The 23,617-nt window shown below is 36.2% G+C and overlaps 1 protein-coding gene across 3 annotated transcripts in view; it reads left to right on the top strand.

Moving 5' to 3' along the window:
* The window catches only part of KHDRBS3 (KH RNA binding domain containing, signal transduction associated 3), an 81,095-nt gene that overhangs the window by 18,114 nt on the left and 39,364 nt on the right, over positions 1–23,617 (top strand). For all 3 annotated transcript variants that reach the window (XR_010623165.1, XM_065752567.1, XM_065752568.1), the window contains exons 2-5: positions 4,597–4,715; positions 17,566–17,682; positions 19,477–19,623; positions 23,422–23,561. Coding sequence is in view for 2 of the 3 variants with exons in the window: in XM_065752567.1 (XP_065608639.1) it covers positions 4,597–4,715; positions 17,566–17,682; positions 19,477–19,623; positions 23,422–23,561 (523 nt within the window). In the remaining variant the exon portion in view is untranslated. The remainder of the gene's footprint in view (positions 1–4,596; positions 4,716–17,565; positions 17,683–19,476; positions 19,624–23,421; positions 23,562–23,617) is intronic.

Here is a 23,617-nt window from a genome sequence, read left to right as displayed (position 1 = left end):
TCATTTTATTATACATTTAAATCAGATTCATTGTCAACTGTTTTTAGAAAGGCAACGGCATATAAAAAATAATTGTTCTGATTTCAACTATTGTAATAATCTACATTTGTTATAATTCCTGTTTCTTACACACTGTTCATGATTGAAATATTTCATTTTATGACAATTCCAAATTATGACCTACTGTTGAGTCTAAATTCATGTTAAAAGTCACTTTTTTTTTTTCTTTTTTGAAGTACTGAAATGATGACTGAAGAATATGGGTGGAATTTGTGAAATAATGAATGTTGATGGGTACAGAAGTAGAGCAGCTGCATTGAATATTTACAATTTTACAGTATTTTTCTTTCATGTGTTTTATACTCATTCATAATGGGTAGAAATTTGAAACTGGGCAGATGATACTGTCCGTGTTCTTTCTCCATTAAACTATTCTGAAATTCTGCTGCTACTGAGACTATTCTTTTCTTCCTTTGGAAACTTGCTTTTCTCAAAGCTTATGTGTATTCTTTAATGTAGATCTGTATAGAAATGCAACCTAGTTGCGGAGGTGAGCCAAAGTCTAGTACTATTTTTTTTCCTTCCTCCCTCCCGTACAGACACCCAGAGCAAATTTCAGAGGAGACTCTGCAGCCTATCTGGACAGCCTGTGCTAGTGCTGTCATCCACACAGCTTTTTGAAGATTAAGGGGGAACTTCTACTGTTCCCATTTGTGCTCATTGCCTTATGTCTTCACGCTGGACACTACTGAAGAGAGTCCAGCTCCATCCTTGCATTCTCATTTTATGAACACTGAAATCACTCCCAACTTTCTCTAGGCAAAACAGTTCTACCCAGTATGTCCATGTCCCTCTTGTGATGAGTACATAACTAGGTTTGCTGGGAATATGCAGTAGTATGCTATTGTGCTGTTACAAAACATCTTTGGCGTACTTTGCAATCACCCCTTATTTAAGAGCATTCAGAAATGATAATACTCTTAACAGTATTTTGATTTGGGAAATGAACGTGAATTGTATTTCTAGTAGAACCACAGTGCACTTTTGTCAGCACCCTGTTTTCTGAAGACATTTCAATGTCCTAGAAGTTTAACCTTGTATTCTTCACCTACTTTTGATCTGCAATAGGAAACTTAATTAAATCACTTGAATTTAATAAGATCTCTAATAAAACATCTGAGTCAGAGGAAAAGCTGTATTCTTCCTTAAGGATTTCCAGGCATAGTTGATTCTTGTTTCTGTGGTTTCATAAACACTACATTAAGTATAAATGCAATACACACTTGTTTACTTTGAGTTTGGCATTTTGTCTTGCATTAATTCACAAATTGATTTACGAGACACAAGTACACACTATTACATCATTCTGCATTACACTTAGTTACTTAGATTGGCTTAGAAGCGGGGCCTGGAATCCTAGCTTGTAGTTCTTCTATAGGAAGATTAATTCTACCTTGAGATTAGCATGAAGCAATTCTACTTTGTCATTATCTAATGTATCTAGCAGTGTTGTTTGGTGAATTAACTGAGAAGTAATCATTGCTTAGATCTCTGCTATGATTAAATGTAAAGCAGAAAAAAAAATAAAAAACAAAGCAAAACAAAACCATGTAGTTATTTCTTCATCTAGCTAAATTCCTCTACTATGGCATTAGTTGTATCCTTGATCTGAGAACATGGGATTTTAATATCTAGTATTAGGAAAAGCTTTAATCACATGTTCATTTACTATTTGTGATCTCAGATGTCATTATTTCATGTAACTAAGCAGCAGTGAATGTAATCTAAGGATTAAAAACAAATCTTCCTTTTCACTTGACCTTGGAAATCTGATTGGATTTTCTATGTTATCTGGCATGATTTTTCCCTAATTATCTAGAGCTTCATGTACATGGATGATAAATAGCAAATGACTTGTGCAAATCTGATTTGATGCTTAATTCTAATGCTTAATTTTATTTCATGTTCATCTTAGTTTTGTTACCACATCTGCGGTAACATTTTTTGCTCTTAAGATAACTTTTGTCAGTAGTTCAGTGAACATTCAAGAAGTCTTAGTTTGGTTTGATTAACTTAATAATACGAGTAAATTCTTCTTTTGTAATGTTATGTCAGTGCATCTCTTGTCTGCTCAGAAGAATCTGAAGAAAAATACATGAAAATGTAATCCATTTTACTAACAATCAAATGAGTCAATCTCATGAGTTTCAGTTGCTTCTTCAATCAAATGGAAGCTTTTTAAAGCAATGGGAATTAGTATATACGGAAATGACTATTCTTAACATAGCCAAATACTTGTTGGAGGTACTGAAACAGTTCTTCAGACAACTGAATGAATTTTTTTTCAAAACTTACTGGTTGCTTCATGTTGGATGATTATTAGTACAAGAAGATGCTGTTTCTATGTTTAGTCTAATTGTCTTAAATAAATCAAAATAATGAATAAATACTACATTGAGGTTGCCATCAATGAGTTCTTCTAATACCAAACTCAAATGATAATATGAGCATTTAGGAAATTCAAGTAACATTGTACTGAGCTGTGAAGGAATTTATGCAGTTGGTCATTTGAGGAATGTTACTTAGATGCTTTTAGGACCTTGTAACATTTAAATGCTTACAAGTCTGAGACCTCAGAAAGTTCCTGAAGCATTCAGTTCTGTCACACTTCTTAGCATGTTCCATGAATGTCCTTTAACAGGGATTAATCTGCAAGTTCCCAGTTCTAATGTGGAGTTTCTTAGATCTACAAATGCAACTTCTATGAATTTCTTTGTGTTGGACAGGGTAGGATTGCAATATGTACCATACTGTAATGTTGTGTTCTCTGCAGGAGAAAATGTATTTTGTTTTTACTTTATATACCCATTGATAAAAGCACTGTGAACTTCTGAATTTGAATCTTAAAGGAACTTCTACTCTGTGAGCTTAGATTACTGTAGAAAGATGACTTATCAGTAATTACAGCTACTGAAAATGTCTAAAGGTTTTGTATCTAACTACTGGGAGTCTTCTGTGCACTGATCTGTTTCAAAATGAAATTAATGCACTGTCTTGTAGTATTTGGATCTTGAACGTAGTCAGATTATGTTATTCTGCTTTTCTAAACAACTTCTAGTCCTCTTACTAAATTTCATTATAGTTGTATTTGCTTCGTAGGAGTAGATCTCTTTATTAAAACTTTTAGTTTTTGGTAAATATTGGTATAAAATCTTGCTAAAGATCTTCATCCTTCTGATTGTGTATTTCTAAACTTTGAGTATTTATACTTAGCACAGTATAAACTGCGGCATAAAAATCGATGTAATAGTTTGCTTTGCACTCTTAAAACATAAAACTTTGAGTGTCTGATCTTGTTATCCAAAAAAGTCAGAGCCTTACCCTTGTTCTCCTTGTTATATGAGGAAGCAGAGGTATTGGAAGTAGTTCATTTATATTTCAGAGTACTGCAGTAGTACTGCACTTCAGGTCTGCATGAATCCAGAATTCTTAACACTTCTGTCACCTGCTTTCTGTGAGTGGGAACATCATGATCTGTAAAATTTCAGTCTTAATTTTGTCTGGAAATGAATTTTGATATCACTTTACATCTGTCTTATTGGTTATAATTCTCCAGTCCACAAAAGTGGCATTTGCAAAACCCATGTAAATTCCATTGTTGCTGAGACTCAGCTGTTGAAATAATATTTCTCATTTGTCATCATTTTTCATGGCTGTGTACAGAGATTCAGAGTTTTTCATGAATGTTCTGCAGTATAAAGGGAGCTAGAAGAGGGTTGCTTTACAGAATATGGATCTTCCCAAATGTTTACACTGTTGGAATTGATATGATTGAATATTATAGGGATTTGCCAATCAGAATTCAAAGTCCAGCTAGGAAGGCCTATTCTTTCAGAAACCTTCAGGTTAGGTGAAAGAACTAGAGAGCAAACTTAGGAGGAGCAGCTGTGACAGAAATTGAGTTATTTATTCTGCAGAAGAGGAGGCCTCAGTTTCTTCTCATCTCATTACTTTTAAATCTCATTCCTAATTATTATCTTGGTTTGTGCCTAAAGATCTCAGATGAGTGTTATTCCAATGCGATTTAGTTGCAATTGGGAAATTTTGAGAACTTAAATTGACACTTTTGCACTGGGCAACCACCATTACGACAATGTACTTTATATAGCTTTACATACATTATATGTATATATATATATATATATATATATATATATAAAATACATTATAACATATAAGTATTAAACTACACAGTAAATTTTTGAATTTAAAAAGTAAAATAGTTAAGGCAAAGTAGTTTTTTCCTTGCTTGAGCCATATGATAATAAATGTATCCTAAAAAATAAGTTAAAAATATTAAAAATGATTGCAGTTATAGTTTAAGATATTGATCTGAAAAGAAATATTAAAAATGCTGTAAATGAAAAACATGGTTTATTCCATTGTTTTATATATAATGTCCATTGTGTAATAGTGTAATGCTATACAGTATTATTTCTGAAGTTATTATTTTTAATTTATATTGATGTTGACAATTCTCAGCTTTCAAATGGAAGTATTAAACTAAGAAAATAACAAACATTTTTCTTTTAACAGAAATTGAAAAATACCAGAAAGGAGAAGGAAAGGAGGAAGAAAAATATATTGATGTAGTCATCAATAAAAATATGAAGTTGGGGCAAAAAGTTTTGATTCCAGTAAAGCAGTTCCCTAAGGTAAGTGAAGTTTTCATAGTCTATAACCAAGTGTTTATAGAAGGATATTGGTGGTATATCTTAATGAGGTGACTCTTGCATATAAGGTAGTATTTTCCATGTGTATCAGTGCTGTCCTCTAATCTATTCTATGGGAATTCTAAGGTAGGAATGTTTCTTGGAATGCATGCACAGAAGAATGTTGCTAAGCACGCAAAAAGCGTGTTGAAAACAAATGATAAATCTTCAGAACAGTAGAATCTTTTTTGGAATAGAAGGAAGATATAATTACATTTAAATTAATGCTGATTCTGGGCTTAAACACATACTTGATGCAAAAAATAAAAATAAAAAATAAAAAAATAAAACCAACTTAAAATGCACTGCCAATCTTGCTGTGTAAATTTCTGTCTTCTTGTCTTCAGTTTCAGGCAGTGTTAGTCTTGAACTGAGTATATGCACACTCTGAAATTAGGCAGTGTATTCTAGGGGAAGTAGAAATTATTTTGTTGATTTTTCAATTAATACCTGATCATAACAAAAAGTTAATAAAATACTGCAGCATAAAAGGTATTCAGTGTTCCATGGAACTTGATACTTTTGTGTCTCCAAAAATGTAAATGCTAATGTTTAAAAAAAGAACAAAAACAGAAAATTGGTAGAATTTGTCAGGTTGGATGGGGAGCTGTGCAACCTGATCTAGTGCCTGATATAGTGGTAACCAAAACTGCCCACAGCAGGAAGGTTGGAACTTGATCTTTAAATCCCTTCCAACCCAAGCTATTCTATTGTTATATGATTCTGTAATTTCTTATTTCCTTGAGATAGCTTTCATTGGAAATTTCAAGGCTGCTTTTGTTTCTGCTTGTATCTTCGTTAATTTCCTCCATTTTGCTTGGAAGACTTCTTTCTAAATAGTTTTATTTGCACTAGCAATGTTTTTCTCTTAGACCGTGCCAGGTAATTTGCAGGGGGTTTGACTTTAAACAAACTTAAACTGCCTAGGGAGGTGGTTGAGGCACCATCCCTAGTGCTGTTCAAGAAGCATTTAGATGAGGTGCTAAGGGATTTGATTTAGTAGTTTAGTGGGTAGGGTTGGTGGTAGGAGGATGGTTGGACTAGATGATCTTGTAGGTCCTTTCCAACCTAATGTATCTATGAATCTATGAACTTTAGTGAAATCTTCAATGATTTGTATGCTTGCATACCCTTTAGACTTGGGTAACATTTTGGAATTCTGACATAGAATTCCATGTTTATCTAATGATTAGGAAGAACCAATCTTATAAATACCACATAAAGAATTGCAAAGAAGGGAAGGTAATGAATAAGGGAAGCTTAACTGGATGGTATTTCTAATCAAGATGTTTTTCTTCATTTAAATGTTGAGATGTGTAGGCAGTTGAATTTGAAAGGAGAGAAGGGAAAAGTGACATGAAGAAGACAAAAAGTGCCTTTTGAAAGATTATCTTTAGTGTCAACTTTATTTAAAGATCTAAATACTGAAATCATTGTTTAGAATAGCTATTGGGAAAGCCCATGGTGTCCTTTTGAAAGAACAGGGATGCTCTGCTGTGTGCTGTGGTAGTAGGTCTGGTCCATGGACTTTTTTTTTTTTGAGTGTCTGAGCTGGAGTCAAGCCTCATATGTGCTACGGGAAGGAACCTGAATTTATATCCAAAAGATATGATTTTATAATCCTGTATGTCTGTTTCGAGGAGTTGCATCTAAGGGACAATATAGCTGCTGTGCCTAAGAAACTTCTCATGTGAGTTTGTATCTTTCTACTTTTACTTTATCCGCAGAATGGAGAATGCTGGCAACTCCTCTCAGACATATCTCTTCATAAGTATTTTCTAGTTGAAAAGCATTTTTGGTAATTTATGAGTAAGGAGATGCTGAATATTTATTTTAGGAAGTTCAATTTTACTACATATAATTGTAGTAGGATAATTGTCTAAAAGCCTGCTCATTACAGATTAAATATTGTCAAATGGTATTAAATTTCTTACTGTGGGAGTAGTCTGGAAGGTGTGCATAGATTCAGGCTTGTCACAGGGACTCTTGTTCTTCTCTGAATGAGACCCAAAACACAAGCAGTTGTTGTAATTGTGTGTCATCTTGTTTACTAGAATTAGGATTGCTGCCTTATTGTGGAAATGCAATACATTTAAATACTTTGTACAAGGTGGCATAGCTTCAACATGACAAACTGAGAGCTTATTCTGATGTACTGTTGTCTGCAGTGAATGATGAGCTTTTTTAAGTCCAGCTGGCGTCCCGTTACGGTTGGTGTCCCCCAAGGGTCAGTATTGGGACCCATCTTGTTTAATATCTTTATTGATGACCTAGACAAGGGGATTGAGTGTACCCTCAGTAAGTTTGCAGATGACACCAAGTTGGGAGGATGTGTCAATCTGCCAGAGGGTAGGGAGGCCCTACAGAGGGATCTGGATAGGCTGAATAGCTGGGCTGAGCTCAATGGGATCGGATAAGGCCAAGTGCCGGGTCCTGCACTTTGGCCGCAATAACTGCATGCAGTGCTATAGGCTTTGGGCAGAATGGCTTGAAGAATGTAGAGAGGAAAAGGACCTGGGGGTGTTGGTTGATGCTCAGCTTAACATGAGCCAGAAGTGTGCCCAGGTGGCCAAGAAGGCCAACAGCATCCTGGCCTGTATTAGAAATAGTGTAGCCAGCAGGAGCAGGGAGGTGATCATCCCCCTGTACTCAGCTCTGGTACGGCCGCACCTCGAGTACTGTGTTCAGTTTTGGGCCCCTCACTACAAGAAGGACATTGAGGCCCTGGAGCGTGTTCAGAGAAGGGCAACAAAACTGGTGAGGGGTCTGGAGCACAAGTCTTATGAGGAGCGGCTGAGGGAGCTGGGATTGTTTAGTCTGGAGAAGAGGAGGCTCAGAGGAGACCTTATTGCACTCTACCACTTCCTGAAGGGGGGTTGTGGTGAGGAGGGGATGGGCCTCTTCTCCCTGATAAATAATGACAGGAGGAGAGGGAATGGCCACAAGTTGCTCTGGGGAAGATTTAGATTAGATTTGAGGAAACATTTTTTCCTCTGAAAGAGTGGTCAGGCACTGGAATGGCCTGCCTAGGGAGGTGGTTGAGGCACCATCCCTAGCGCTGTTCAAGAAGCGTTTAGATAAGGTGCTAAGGGATTTGATTTAGTAGTTTAGTGGGTAGGGTTGGTGATAGGAGGATGGTTGGACTAGATGATCTTGTAGGTCCTTTCCAACCTAATGTACCTATGAATCTATGAATACTTTGTACATGGGAGAAGAAAGAGCAAACATTACAATACAAGAAGTCTAAATACTAATTCTATTCCTGTTAGATACATTCAGAGCAGGGTTGAATTAGGAATGCTTTATCAGGTCTGTCAGGGTAGATATGAAGTGATTCCAGACACTTTGGTTAGCTGTTCTTTGAACACATTTATTATCCATTCAGATGGTGCAGAATTTAAGCAGTAGATGTAGTGTAGTTCTTAAAAAACCTGAAATGATGATTTATGCCTCTGGGACATGCTTTTCTGTGCTTGTGTGTGGTTTGCCAGACCGTTTTGCCTGCAAGAGGTGTTAGAGTTAATGCAAATACATCATTTGAAGAGGGTGCTAAATTAATAGTAACTTACAAAAATGGTTGAAGGTTGATTCTGATTTCTGAGTAATTTTCTCCTTTCTGCTGATCAGTATTAGTGACAAATGTTTGAGAAACATGGAATGTAAGACAGATAAATATGGATGACAGCTGTGTAAAAAGCTCTTCAGCACGTAAATATTAACTCTAGAGCTGTTCTCCTCACAATTTTTCTTCTCTCTGTATGGCAGCAGTCCATACTAGAGCTGTCAGTTAGCACTCAAATCCTGGACAAGGATACCTCTAGTATTTCAGATATAGCCTGTTAATGAAGTGAGAATGTGTTGATTAGAGCTGACAAAGGTACTGCATTAATTGATAAATCCATCAAGCATAGAGAGTGCCAGTTTGACTCTGACAAACATAGGTATCCAGACAGTGATAAGAAAAGAAACTTGTTTCAACTCTGAAATGATGGGAGCTTTTTCAACTTAAATGGGAACAGAGAAATGGATTATTGAAGTTATTAAATCCTTAAGATGATACAGTATTGAAAAATGTTACTAACTATGAATGATTTTGCTAGTGAAAACTATCTGCTAATGTTTTCCAGTGATTCTCTGTTAAGTAATGATGTTTCTTTTTATTTACATAGATTGGATCAATGAAATACTAGTTGGTTTTTGAATTCCCTGCACCAAATCAGCCCGCCACTGCACTACTCATCATTCAAACATCTCACTAAAGCTGACACAGAGTTAACTGAGTAGTTCCCTTTAAGTATTTCATTGTGCTTTCCCTCTTTTAAACCTCTTCTACTCTGATTCCTTGAATAAATCATAATAGTCTCAACATAGGTCAGACAGTTCTAGCTCTGATCTGATCAACGCATCATTGTAATGACTGCTCACATTACCTGTCCTGTCAGATGTATTCTCACAGGATCATGGCTGGGTCCTCTGCATACTCAGCCTCATTACCTCTGACATACCTAAAGGTGACAGGTTAACTGCAGCAGAAAGCTATTCAGCTGAGGTTCAGAGCTCCTGGTTTTATCTCTGAAGGGAAAATCTGGTAGACCTCAGGTTGAAAAGTAATCTCCCATTTACCTTTGTTTGGATATTGTTGGTCTCCCCGAAAAAAAATCTCCTTGTTCTTGGTCTTTTGCTTAGTAGCTCAACAGTTGAGTATCAAAGGGGATTTATTAAGTTTCCTGACTGTAATTTCTCGTTGTAGAGATAGTTCACAGAACTGTAGGGCTTGGAAGGGTCCTCTGGAGATCATAGAGTCCAACAACCTCCTAAAGCAGGTTCCTTACAGTAGGTCACCGAGGAAGGTGCCCAGATGGGTCTTGAATATCTCTAAAGAAGGAGCCCCCCCACACACCTCTCTGAGCAGCCTGTCCTTAACTCAGTTTTTCTATCTTTCATATATTAATTGCCAACAGTACAGTAGCATTTAGTCTCACTCAAGAAATATCTGTACACATGGCAAAGAGATTTTGTAGTTATTGCCAAACTATTTTCCTGTACAGAAGAAGATGGTTGTGATCAAATAGATAATATATGTTAACACTGTAGTATGCTATTCATTTTACTTCTTCTGCAATTAAGTCCAAGAAGAACTGAGTCACAAAGTTCGTGTTGTGTGGTTTTAGTGGGCAGTGTTGGTGGTATGTGGGCAGTTCAACTAGATAGTCTTGGGGATGTTTTCAAACCTTAATGATGCTATGATTCTCTGATTTCTATCTGAATCTTCACGGGGGGTGATAGAATAACCAGAATAGCCTGAATTTTGTCATTTCTATGAAATAATTTAAGAGACTTGAAGGCACTCTGTTCAGGTTTTATCTCAAGGTTGGCTGTGCATTTGAATTATTTTTGTTTATTTTCCTTGGAAACACTTGTGCCATTAAAAAAATGCAACAATTGCATCTCAGTGGGATGACAGTGTTACTTGGTGATACAAAACTGTGTGGGAACTCCCCTAGGCTACAGGCCCTGGCAAGTCTTTTCAAAATCTCATTGTATACAGTCTTACTAGAAGTAATTAATGTTGGTCTAGCTTGATGGATTCCTTTGAAAGTTTTGAATTGCTGAGATATGGGAATTAATCTGAAATATTTAGGTGGGACTTCTGTATGTTCTGCTAATATTTTCTGCAGTCCTATTCTGAGACATGTATGATGAGCAAGGGTAAGTGGGAAAGCAGCCTCAATGGAAAAGGTACAACTTTTTGAGGTAGGATTCCATTCCAAGTTGTTAACTATATGTAGGAGACCATATGAATGCTGGATGCCTAACTTGCTGTTAGTTTAGTGCAATTTGGTTAAGTTAGGCATTGAAGTTTAGGGTAATTTAATATATTTCACTATTTCGTCAGCTGAATATCTTTGCTGATTGTAGGTCAAGTGTATAAAATGCAAGCCTATAACTTCTGTTGGATGTCATGCTTGAAAAGTGAATCTCTAAACTTGCACAGACATAATGGCAGTAATAAAGAGAGCTGGCAGTGGAAGATCATGATGTGGCAGTATGAGAGTGAGGGGGCTCTAAATCTTTCCTACTGCTTCTATGAAATACCTGAACTTCTGAAAATCTTCATAGCCTACATATGTACAGATGAGGCAGGAGGGTATTATCCCCCCAAGCACACACATCTGACAAATACGCATTGTGAAATAGTCTGTAATTTTGTTTTTCCAACTTAGTAAATCAAGTGTTCTGACTTCTGAGAAATAGCTTTAATGATAAATAGAATAATGATGGTTTTCCATGGAATCAATTAAAATTGCATCTTTTGACAAGCTACCATTTTGAAAACTGCTTACAGAACTATATTTAAATACTGATATATTATACTGATATATTATTATGATATATACTGATATATGGTAGATATTGAAATTTCCTAAGAAGAGACCTTTACTGTTTCCTGAAGTCATACTCTATATTCTCAAAAGTTACTTCCTTATAGCATTTTAACTCAACATTTACAATTAGAGTACATGTTCAAAACTGACTTTATGTCTAATGTAGATGAAGTATCTACATAGTGGTGAAGGGATTCATATTTTACATAAGTGGCTCCAAAATTAGTGCCTCCTATATCTTTCCGTGGAAACTACAACAGATACAAAGAGCACAATAGAACTATTTGATAGATCAGAATTTTCAGCTGCACCACTGGAAGTGACACGCAGTTTTATCACTGCTGCGATGGCATCACTGTTAGGAAAATGTTCCTCATCAGTTCATCTTTCATTGTACTGAGCAGATAGAAGTCAGAAGGCACCAAAATCAAGAGTACATGGTGGGTGTGGTAGGACAGCCCAGCCAAGGCTGACAGTGTGCTCCATGGTCTTCAACTGATATGGAGCATGACATTGTTGTGTTGCAAGAGCAAAATCATCATCTTTGTCCTGACTGGAGGTTGGAGCCTTTGGCTTTTTCAGTGTCGTGATGTGGTCAGAGGTGATAGTTTGTCTGGGTTCCAAGAAGTCCAAAAGGATCACCACTTTTTCTTTGAGGGGGAATTCACATGTCCCCACTTCATGGACTGTCATTTTTGAGTCCAGCTCATAGTGGTGATATGTTATCTTGTCACCAGTAGTGATGCAGTCAGGAAACTGTCACCCTCAGCCTGATTCAATAGATTTTGACATTACATACAGTCTCTTTTCTTTTCCTGTGTGAGCACTGGTGGGACTCACTTGGTGCGAACTCCGCAATTGTCAGCATTGCCACCATTGTTTCCAATGTACTGAAGCCAATATTCAGCTCCGTACACTGTTTCCTTGTTGTAATCTGCTGATTTCCGCTTATAGGGAGATGCTGCTCATTTCATGGTGTGAAAGCTGTGTTATTACCATCCAGAACATGGCTTATCTTTCATGTTGCTGTTACCACTGCTGAAATGTGCCAGCCACCACCTCACTGTGTTAGGTCTCCATAAATGTTCTGCGAGTGGTGATGAATGTTGGTGGATACTGTTCTTTCCACATGGAGGAATTCAGTTCCATGCTTTTGCTTCATGTGCAACCTCTATGTCAAGTGCCATTTAATCAGGCTGCCCCTCTGCCACCATCTGTTGCATGGCAGCAAAATGTAACATTGAAATATATCAGCCTCTACTACTATTTCACCAACATCTACCTCTGAAATTCTGATCCAACATAATAAAACAGAAGGCATTACTTTCAGAGCAGCCCTTCTAATTTTGTGACTATTTAGAATGCACATTTTTATAATAAATTTTTTGAACAAAACTCAGTAGGAATGAAAAATAGGGAGAATAAAAGCATATAACCTGAAGTGACATGAAAGAATAAGCCTTAGATTTAACACTAGAGAACTGTTGAATAACTTTACTGTAATCAACCAAGTTTCAAGTTGAATAGATGTTTAAAGATCAATTACTGTTCTGAGAGCTGTGCAGAGGAGAGAACAGAGCAGTCTGGTACAACATAAATGACTGAAGCACTTACCTTCCTATAGAAACCATATTCTCCTGGAATGAGTAAGGAAAATCTTGAACTCTTCCTGATTTCAGGTCATTGTAAGGGAAAGTGCACTGAATCATAACTTAAATACTTTTTCTCCTAGTGAATCTAACACGTATGAGCCATTGCAGAAAACTAATATGCCAAGAAAACTTTCTACAGCTTTGGCATTGGCTTCCTAGTGCTTTACAGCAAAGCATTTGGTCTGATATTTGTATTTTCACTAAGTATTTTAATCTGGATGAACCAGTCTCGGCAGACTTGTCTTGATGGGGATAAATGAGGATTACTCTTTCTATTATATCCTACTTCCTGTAATATATACACTTTAACATCTTGCATGTTGCAGCATTGGCATTAATTCCTTTTTATTCCTGAAATTCATACAGAAGATTAAACGTTGACAAAGAAAATATCTTCATTCGTATTTGTAATTTTTGTAGAAGTGTTTTTTTGGTTTTTTTTTTCCCCACAACTGTTTTCTGGAAATAGCTTCAAGGAAATATGTATCTAGGTAACTGTTAGAGACATATTTTGATGTGAGGGTTCTGAAGGAACTAAAACCTAAGCAATGATGTCCATAATCTCCACTGCATTTTATTTTGCAAAAATACTTAAAAGGAAGACTTAGAGGTATCTAGAAAGAAAACAATCTTCAAGCAAAAAAAACCCAAACGAACAAACAAAAAAAACCCTTACTATTTTTTATCCATCAGTGTAAAATCTTCTTACTGTGTTAAAAAAAACACATTGGAATTCTTTAGTTATGTAGCATTTAAAGGTAATCTGTGCATGGGAGACAAATTCATGCTTTCAGTATAGACAGTCTATATTTGGGGCTAGTAGACATCATGGCCAACAGACAGAATCTCGGACCTAAGGAATTAGAGGAGTTTTTGTTGAATTTAGTAGTACTGATGTGAGATTTCAGAGAGTACCATATATCCAATCACTACTGGAGAGTGTTTTTTGGCATTAACTTAGCAATATCTACCGTCTTCTCCAGTTCACTCTTACTAAGTCTGTTACTCTCAATCTTGATACTTTTTGCTTAAAAGTCTCAACTTTTTCTTGCTATTACCTGGTTTCCTAAATTACTGTACCTGGCATAGCCTTCCAAACCCTTTTGAAAGCACTTTTGATGGCTTTACATTCAGGTTTATATACTATAATGCATACTAAGATCCTAATTCTTACCTAAGATCCTGGAAGCTGTTTAGATAGCTGTATAGATAGCTCTTGTTTTACCACAGATTTATCTACGCTACAGAATAACATGCATGGATGATGCTTGTTAATAGTGGAAAGCAGAGTGTTTAGTACAATGTTAAGCTGAAACTTTCAAACTTGAGTACAATTTTGACTAATAGTATGCAATTCAGTTATGATCGTGCTGTTACTGTGAAGACAATGAAGAGAAAAATCTAGCAGCTTGGATTTTGAGACAGAGATAACAAATGAATGATCTGATCTTGCTTGTCCACACCTGCAGAAATATCTTGTTTTTACTATTCACTGCCATATTCAGGGAGTTTATAAGCTTGAGTTCAGTACCAGATCAGAATTTGGGGTTTTTTTTTGTGTTCAGAATGACAAAAGAACTTCAGGAATGTGAGGCATGGGAAGCAGCTGTGAACCTTGTATGTGAGGAACTTCTGTAAGAACTATCTTGGATTTGCCAGGCTTACTTCCCTATGTTCCACCTGCAGCTAGGCTGGATTGGTTAATTTTGTAATGAAAATATGCCTTTTGTGTTTTTTTTTTACCTTAGATTCCAGACCCAGTTGTTAATTACTGGGGATAATATACTCTGTATAGTGAAGGTGATTTAGTGGTTATCTTTTTTAGTATCTTAGTGAGATATCTTATGCAGAGCTTTTTCTGAACAGGTTTTTGCTGTTCAGAAAAAATGTTCATCAGTTCAGGAAATCCAGTAACTGTTCAAAGTGATTTTTCTTTTTACTGAAAGATTGCATGCAATCTCAGATGGGTTTTATTTATGGAAAGTCAGTCCTTTCCTAGCTTTCTTATTTGGGAGTAGTAAGACTATGTAGTAAGTCTTTTCTAGTAACTTCTAGTAATGTCTAGCTATATCTAAAAGTACTGTACTTCAGATCAGCTGAATTTCACTCTCGCAGCACATATTTCTCATGCTTCGAAGGAGTCAAGTCTAATATTTGGAGCCTGAGTGAACAGAAATTTTTTTCAGGATTGTCAGGATACAGTTAATATCTTTCATGTTTATTAAATGTGCTGTCTAGAATGTCTAGCTGAGTGGCTACTTGTATAGTGACCATACTAGAGATTTTCTTCTATTTGCAGAAAAGACAACAATGTTTGGTATTAGTTTTCTAAGTCAAGCAAGCACTTGGTACACTTGATACACACGCACATGCTATTTGGTATTTAACAGCAGTAATGAACAGAACAAAACTCTTCTCAGAGCTCCAAAGCCTTCTAGTTATTTTTTCTTTTTTTTCTTTTTTTTTTCTGAAAATGACACCTGAAAATAGTACTAATTTCTGTTCTTGGAAGCGTGCATTTCTATTTGTGTGTTAGGATTTTTAGTTTTAAATGTCTAGTATTTTGTTTCGATTAAATGTTCAGTGCTATGCATTGAGTAGTTAAATACGTAATTACCTATTCCTAAATTGGAATCATTTTAAAATGAAATTCCATTTGAAAACGTAGTAAAATAGATTAAAAGTAGCCTATATCAGACTACAGCTACTCAACATTCAGAAATATTTTTAGCATAGTCTACTGTAAATGGAAAAATTTCTTTTAAAAATGTATGTAGCACTGGTTTTCCTAATTTACAAGGCTGGTTTACTGAAAACATGAGTAACCTGATATGCTTGAAAAATTGATGTAATATTCCATTACATGAAGGCTTCCATTTGAGTTTAAATATAAGTCCCTAAGCAGTGATCATTTATTTAAGAAAATTTACAAAGCGTTACTGACTTGAAAGTTCAGTGTTTGTTTTTTTTTGAGATTTGATCTGCTAGTTACAGAAAAGACTAGGTCATGAAAGGCCTTATTCAATAGCTTGTGTGGGCCAGTCACCCATAGCCATTCATTCAGTTGTATCCTGTTTCTAAGTCAGGAATTGAGCTCACAGGTACTAAAGAGAGAAGAATTACGTTTTCATTTTTAATAGCCTTTTTTTTATTGCTTGTGTTTCTTTTTGTCTCAAATTGAAGTAGATGAACTGGAGCTGTAGACTTTCTTCATTGTAGGAGAACCGGAGCTGGACTTATTTTTCCATCAGCACTTCCATTGTATGGAATGGAGTTTCATAGAGCTGCTACTGCCTGATTGTGCACTACTATTAGATTCATCTGGTGGAACAGGGAGATCAAATGAGCTCATTGTAGCCTTCTAATGATACAGTAGTAGAGGAAGAGATGACTGAAAAGCAGTTGCATCAATGAGGCCAGAAAAACAAGTAGTTTGAAGGTATTTGTGTTATAATGTTGCTGTATATTTCTTAAACCTAAAACTCTGTTACCATAAGTGGGTCACCTTAGATTGCGACAGTTTGTGAATATTATGATTTTATAAAGCTTTATAGGGGATAGTAAATATACCTGAATAGTAATCTCCAAATCTGGGTATTATTTATATTAGAATAAATCAGTGCTTTAAGCAAATGCTGTTCCATACAAATTTCAAAGTATATCTCATGTTTACTGGCTCATTTTAGTATGCAAACAAAATCAAAACAGGTGTCTGTTTATTTTAAATTAATCTTAAAATATTCTCTAAATATCCTTCAAATTTCATTTACCTTCCAAAATGCCACGTAGAGATGTGCAAAAGCAAACTATTGAATTTACATAGCTTTTCTCTCAGTATGCACCTGGGAATATATATGCTCTGTAGATCTCTCATGCCTCCTGGCTCTACTGAACCCAATTTTGTATCCTTAAATGACAGCAGACAGATTCTTTTTTGTTATTTCTCTGCACTGGGAGGGGTTTTGAATTTATGTCTTTGATGCATCTTCCCTTTGAATCACCTTCTGGGCTGAAGGAGCAGCAAGTATTCACAGTAGCCTGTTTTGATGCTTTGTGAAAATGGAGGTGTTTGGGTTTTTGCCAAGTAATATTGTTCCTTTATATTCATGGTGCACCACTACCTTCTCCTTAGTTACCTTAATAGTGTTTTGTCCTGGTTTTGAACTACAGCTGGTTCTGGTAAGCTTCAGTGATAACAGGGGTTGAGAATGTCTTAAAGACTGTTCATTTTGGTTTGAGACAGAATTTATATGCTTATATTTTCTGGATTTAATTCCCTGTTTGTTTCTGTGTTTTAGTATAGGGTATATTATATGAGTTTCTATATTACTTCATAAATCTCACAGGCAGCATAAGGCAATTCAGATTTTTTTTCATTTTCAAAACTTTTGTTGGGTGCTACTGCATCTGTGAGGGATTGCTGCCAGCTTTGTTTTTATGGATATATATCTGCTAACAACTGTTGAACTGAATTGCATTTAGAGCACATCTGGTCTCAGCCTTGAATGTGTCATTTATCTATGTTGTTTGAGAGTTCTTTGAGTTCAGATACTTCTAGGTTTCAGTTGGCATCTGGTAGTCCCTAACATGCTGTTAACTGTCCTATATACTTGTACTTTGTACTTAGTGACTGTCATGTATAATTTAACACTTGTTGCTTTTTTTGAACCTGGAACAAAAAGTTGATTCAGCAAATTTTGCTCGTTTCTGTGCTTAGAAATCCAATGATCACAATGTCTTTTTGTTTCTTTACAGTTCAACTTTGTCGGAAAGCTTTTGGGTCCACGTGGCAATTCTCTGAAGCGCTTGCAGGAAGAAACGCTGACAAAAATGTCTATTTTGGGAAAAGGTTCTATGAGGGATAAGACAAAGGTAAGACTTGGATATTTTAGTAGAGAGTGGTTAAGGTACCTGAATTTCTTCCTAAAATTTTTGGAGAGGTGAACAAATCCTGTGGAAAAAAAAAAAGTCAGGAAGCAAGCAAAACACATTGGATTATTTGTATTAATTAGATTCAGATGGAGTCTTTTTTTCTTTAAGGAGCCTGTTGTCATAATCTGTGTTGAGGCTGCTACAAGCTGTATGTATAATCCTAAAACTAGACTTCCTGGGAAAGTAACTGTGGCATTAGCAGTGGCTCGTTGTAGATCGGTTCTATACTGCTTATAAAGTATAATGTCCATGAGAATGTCACAATGTTTTTACCTTTGAAAGACTTACAGATAAATTCAGAGAGATTTTTGACAGAAAAGAGCACTTAACATTTGTCTTTATAGACAAAGAGTAACACGTGATGAAAGCAAATAAAGTACATGTAGGAAAAAAAATCACAGCTCTGATTTGGATGCTGTATACAGCTTAAGCCAATGTCCAATTGCAGTTGTTTTAATGGAAGATATTTGGTTATGGTGACAGTGTCTATTACAAGAAGCCGAAGCACACAGCAGAGATCTCTAGCTTCATATATATCTGTACAAACCAGCTTCACTCTTACTGCTGTGCCAGATTTGTGAGATACTGGAACAGGTTGCCCAGTGAGATTGTGGATGCCCCCTCCCTGGAAGAATTCAGGACCAGGCTGGATGACACTTTGAGCAACATGGCCTAGAGGGAGGTGTCCCTGCCTAGACCATCAGTCTATCAGTCTAATTACTGATTAACAAGTTCAGAGAGTCTGGCAAGTTCTCAGATGTGACTAATGCATGCATTTCCTAGAAAATCATAGAATTCTAATTGAAACTTTAATGTGATATTTGACAAATAATGAAGTACATCATTCTGTGTGATATAATCCTTAAAATGAGGAGAGAAACTTTATTTGTTCCTGCAGAGAAACAGACAACACATCTTTTTCTGACAGATGGAAATGCAGGTACCAAAACAATTTAATTGTTGCTGCCTGGACAGTGCTCAAAGCAGTAGTGGTTTGGGTTGGAAGGGACCGTTAAAAATCTAGTTGCCATGGGCTGGAACACCTCAGTCTAGTCAGATTGCTCAAAACTTGTGTTTTTGTGCCTGGCATCTCAGAGCTGGATAGAGTATTACAGGTGAGATCTCAACGAGAGCAGAAAAAAGGAGGAGAACCACTTCTCTCAACCTGTTGGCCACACTTCTGCTTTATTCTTTGGGAACTCACTCATCACACTGTCTCAGCGAGAACAGAATATAAATGAGATGCATTTGAGAATTGCATTAAAACTAAGGGATGGAAATAATAATAGCAAACATCCTAATATTGTGGAATGTTGGAACAAATCTAATTCTAAAGACATTACCTTTGAAAAAAGAAGCTTTCCATTTTATCTTATTTATTTCTTTTTGTGTTTTCTGCATAAAACCAGTGCACTTGGGGAAAACTGAAAGCTTTCTCCCCTGTATTACCATTTCTGTATATAAGAAGGAGCTGCTGGGTCATATTCTGGGTTACTGGGCTTCTAGTGTTAATAAGCAATTTGTTAATATTCTGATATTTGGCAGCAAGCTTGTTTGAAGTGTATCAGAAAAGTATAAAATTCTAGGCTCTTTAGTTATTGATATCTAAATGTGAACAGACAGTAAACATAAATGGATCCAAAGCAATTCTAACACCTACATTAAAAATATTTATTTACATTTAAAATATTTAAAATGGTAAAGTGAAAAAAGCACCTTTTCCTGTTTTCTTAGGAGGAAGAATTAAGAAAAAGTGGAGAGGCAAAATACTTCCACCTGAATGATGACCTGCATGTTTTAATTGAAGTTTTTGCTCCACCAGCAGAAGCATATGCCAGAATGGGACATGCATTAGAAGAAATCAAGAAGTTTCTCATCCCTGTTAGTATTTTTTCTATATTTCCTTCTTAGACTTCGATCAAAGTAATAAAATTTTGCAGAATAATCAATTTGTAAGGTATTTCATCTTTATATTCTTTTAACTTATTACCCTAGTGTTTTGATAATCCAAAAGAAATAGTATTTAATTAATGTACAAGGCAATTCTTTTCTTTTCAAGTGTGCTACACTTGACCAGAGACATCAGTTTTATCGAATGAGTGTGCTTTGGCTTCTGTATTTGTTCAATGTATATTGATTTCACTTTCTGTTTAAACAGTGCTGATAACGTTGCTAAATTTTGTTCTTGATTAGTATAAGATCTTGGAAACAGGAGAGATTTAGGTAAGAAGACTTTTAAAAGGTGCATATCTTGAAGTGATAGCAGTACAGATACTTGTGTATAGTCAGTGTAATAGTATAAGAACCTGTTGGATGCCTGTTCTGTATGGCTACTACAGCTTGAGTAGAACTGCAGGTTCTGCTCTAGGGTGAAGCAGTTGATGATGACCTGAGAATGCTACCGTATGTGTTTTGCATCCATCTAGATCCATGAAACTGGAATTCCACTGGTGACTTGAGTTGACTGTGTGCTCTTTGGCTCTTCTGACATGCACCTTTCTTAATGAAAAGTAGTTCATATGCTCCAGTACTACTCTGTGACACAAACCAAAGCAGGTTTCATAGATTCATAGATACATTAGGTTGGAAAGGACCTACAAGATCTAGCCCAACCATCCTCCTATCACCATCCCTACCCACTAAACTACTAAATCATGTGAACATAAGGAAGCACTTCTGCACTGTGAGAATGGCACTGGCACAGGTTGGCCAGATAGGCTATGGAGTCTCCTTGGAGATCTCCAAAAGCTGCCTGAATGTGGGCTTAGTCACCCTGCTTTGGGTGTCCATACTTGAGCAGGGGTTGGGCAGATGGACCCAGAGGTGCATCTAACCTAAGCCATTCTGTGTTTCCAGTATGAGTTGTTTCTAAATAAGTAAGCACCCCATCAGAAATGTGTTTAAGGGTTCAGAGTAGATTTTTTTATATATATTTACCTCTTTTCATATACTTCTGTTGAGACAAACTAACTGATGAGGCAGGGGAAACCTGGCAGAATATCTGTAGGAATGCTGAGCTGCTTTAATGTAGAAGGTTACTCTATTTGCATGATTCAAGTTTGTGTGAAGGCTTAAATATCTTTTCACTAAAATGTGAGAAGATTGTCTGCTGTAGTGTAGTGGGCAAGCAGCTGTTTTTAGATGAAAATGCCCACGATTTGATAAGAAATGCCTTTTCCATTCACTGGAATTGAGAGTGTATGTCTGATTCCCGTGCAAATCTTCTTTCTTTTCTCATTGAGCTTAATTTTCCTAATGTCATAATAAATATACTTAGAAAATTATAGTCTTTACTGCCATTAAAACAGCAAAATTGGACTGATAACGAGCAATTCCATTTATTGATTAGACGTTTCTACTTACATTTTGATCACTGCCGTGATTGTACTGAGCTGAACTGCGTGATCTCTTATGAAATGTGAGATCATGTTGTAATTTCCCTTTGGCTTTTCAAATGTAATCCTATCACAGTGATTCTAAAAGGTGTAATCTCAGTTCCCCAACTGCTTGGAGTAGTAACCCCATGAAGCAGTAACCCCATGAAGCAGTAAGGACTTCTAGAAGTAATAAATATTGGGTTAACTGCTGCCAAATGCTATTTGATTTTATTTCCTATAAGATCTGCTGTGACTTCTAGGCAAACTATCAGTTTTCTTCCAGAGAAAGAACTACTTTCAATATATGACCTTAGTTTTTGTTCTGAACAGTGCCAGCTGACTATGCATTCCAAAATTAGATGCTGATCCTGATTTATGAAAGTTTTTTGGTTTCCAGATCAGGTCTGAATATGCAATCACAGTTGGTGCTAGAGTGTAAAATACAAAATATCCTTGTAAGGTAAAATGCTATGGGCTTATTTCACAACTCTTTTCAGATCCACAGACAAGCACCTTTACATTGAAGGTGAGCCTTCAGCACCTGCAGCAGTATGTAACTTTTTCAGAATGACTGAAAGTAAGACATGAAAGCTCCTGACATCATTTCTTTCGACTGTGCTCAAGTTGCCTTGACTCTTAACAGCCTTTTTTCTCTTTCTTTCCTTTAAATTACTAGTTCCTTTGTTCTTGTCAGCCTTTGTGGTCAATAACCTTTTTGGTTTGCTGGACTTGTGGATGTTGTCCTTGTTGCTAATCTATCCCAGAATTCATTCTGGATTTCTGTTCGGATATTATCGGAGCAGAGATTGTTGCGCCTTCCTTGAGGTAGTATGACTTTGTTGCATCCCAAGCTTTGTTTTACCATGGAATCTATATTTCAAATGCTTCAAATATGCACTTCTTGAAACAATTCAGTTGATTCAATCTTCCAGTTATTCCATATCCTCTTCCAGCTGGTTTCTCATGCTAGTTAGAGAACGATCTCTAAGGTGCAGTTCTGATTTAAATTTCAGATCCTATTATAACACAGTAGATAGACAAAATGCTTGTGTAGTGCCATAGATTTCTCACTTTAGTAGTTATCTTCATAAATGGTGTGTAAAGAAAAACTTCTGTATTTTCTTTGTGCAAGTTTAAGGGAAGGAGAATGTTTCAAGGATAATTGAGACCTTTGAATTCACAGAAGTATTAATCAAAAGAAGTTCTCCAGTGAAAGGCTGCCAAATGTTCTTTTAGTATCTGCATAGTACATAAATGTAACAAAAATCAGATTTCTGGTAAGAGATGAAGAACTTTTGATTTCATAACTGAATTGTAAAATCGGTAGTATTTTGATAAACCTTCCTTTGAAGTGAAAAAATGTTGCAGAAGTTAAGGGCAATTTTTATCAGAAGCATCACTTCATTCTTCTTGGAGAACCTATAAATATTTTGATGCTTAGTGTGTATGTATAGATGCTGAATAAAGTGTTCTCTTGATTCACCTTGACATATTCATTCTTTGGCTCGACAGAAAAATATGTTCAGTTCGAAAGAGTTCATTGTGCTATCTCTTTTATTCCTGTGATGTGCCAGTTTTGGAGGTTGGCACAAAGTTCCTTGAAAAGGTTCTTGTGAGTTTGAGAAATACCATATTAATTCCATGCAAATGACTTCAGCTTTCTTTTCTGTAGACCTTGAGTGAAGATTAGTACTGAATAAGAAACAAATAATTTATCTTCAGTTTATTCACCTTTGCTTGTAGAACTGAAGATTTTAGAGCTCTTTCTTTGAGAGAACAGTGAACGTTTTTGATTGAATTTCATTTTTTATTCTCTCCTCAACTCCTGATTTTAAAAGCATAGGTGGCTGCTCTATTCCTTGTTCGCGGGGGCTGTTCTCAACAGTGCATTTCTTCTGTACCACATTGCAACACTAGGTAGTTGTCCCGCTTTTAATGAGCTATCCATCTTAAATAACTACAGACTAGATCTCAGCTCAGACTATGAGACCTTCATTTTTTTCTATTTTATTTTCACCTGTCGTCTGCAGCATTTTAACGTTCGCATTTTAAGTGATAAAGCTACCTAGAGGTAATATGCAGTAGGAAAGATAAACATGACCTGAGCACAAATTGCAGTTAATGCATAGAATTCTTCTAGAAATATGCTTATAGCGTTCTTCTGTGTATTAAACTTTTCAGTGGGAAGTTCAATGTTTTCATTTAAGAGGAAGTCCTTTTAGGAGCTTTGTTTTGCTCTGTGTAACTTGGTATGGTGGTTGAAACAGTTTGCTTTTTCCCTCTTTTCCCTCCCTTGTTTCAGGACTACAATGATGAAATCAGACAGGCACAGCTTCAAGAGTTAACGTACTTGAATGGTGGTTCAGAGAATGCAGAGGTTCCAGTAGTTCGTGGGAAGCCATCTATTCGAGCACGGGGAGTACCTGTTCCTGCTTTGACCAGGTAGATGTCTCAGCTGCAATGGAATTTCATTTCAATGTGTATATTTTAAGCTGATC

Source organism: Cyrtonyx montezumae, unplaced genomic scaffold (assembly GCF_038088225.1).
Source record: "Cyrtonyx montezumae isolate F1298 unplaced genomic scaffold, pur_monq_1.0 scaffold_8, whole genome shotgun sequence".
Taxonomy (NCBI): domain Eukaryota; kingdom Metazoa; phylum Chordata; class Aves; order Galliformes; family Odontophoridae; genus Cyrtonyx; species Cyrtonyx montezumae.
This window is presented reverse-complemented; position numbering and strand designations above follow the sequence as displayed.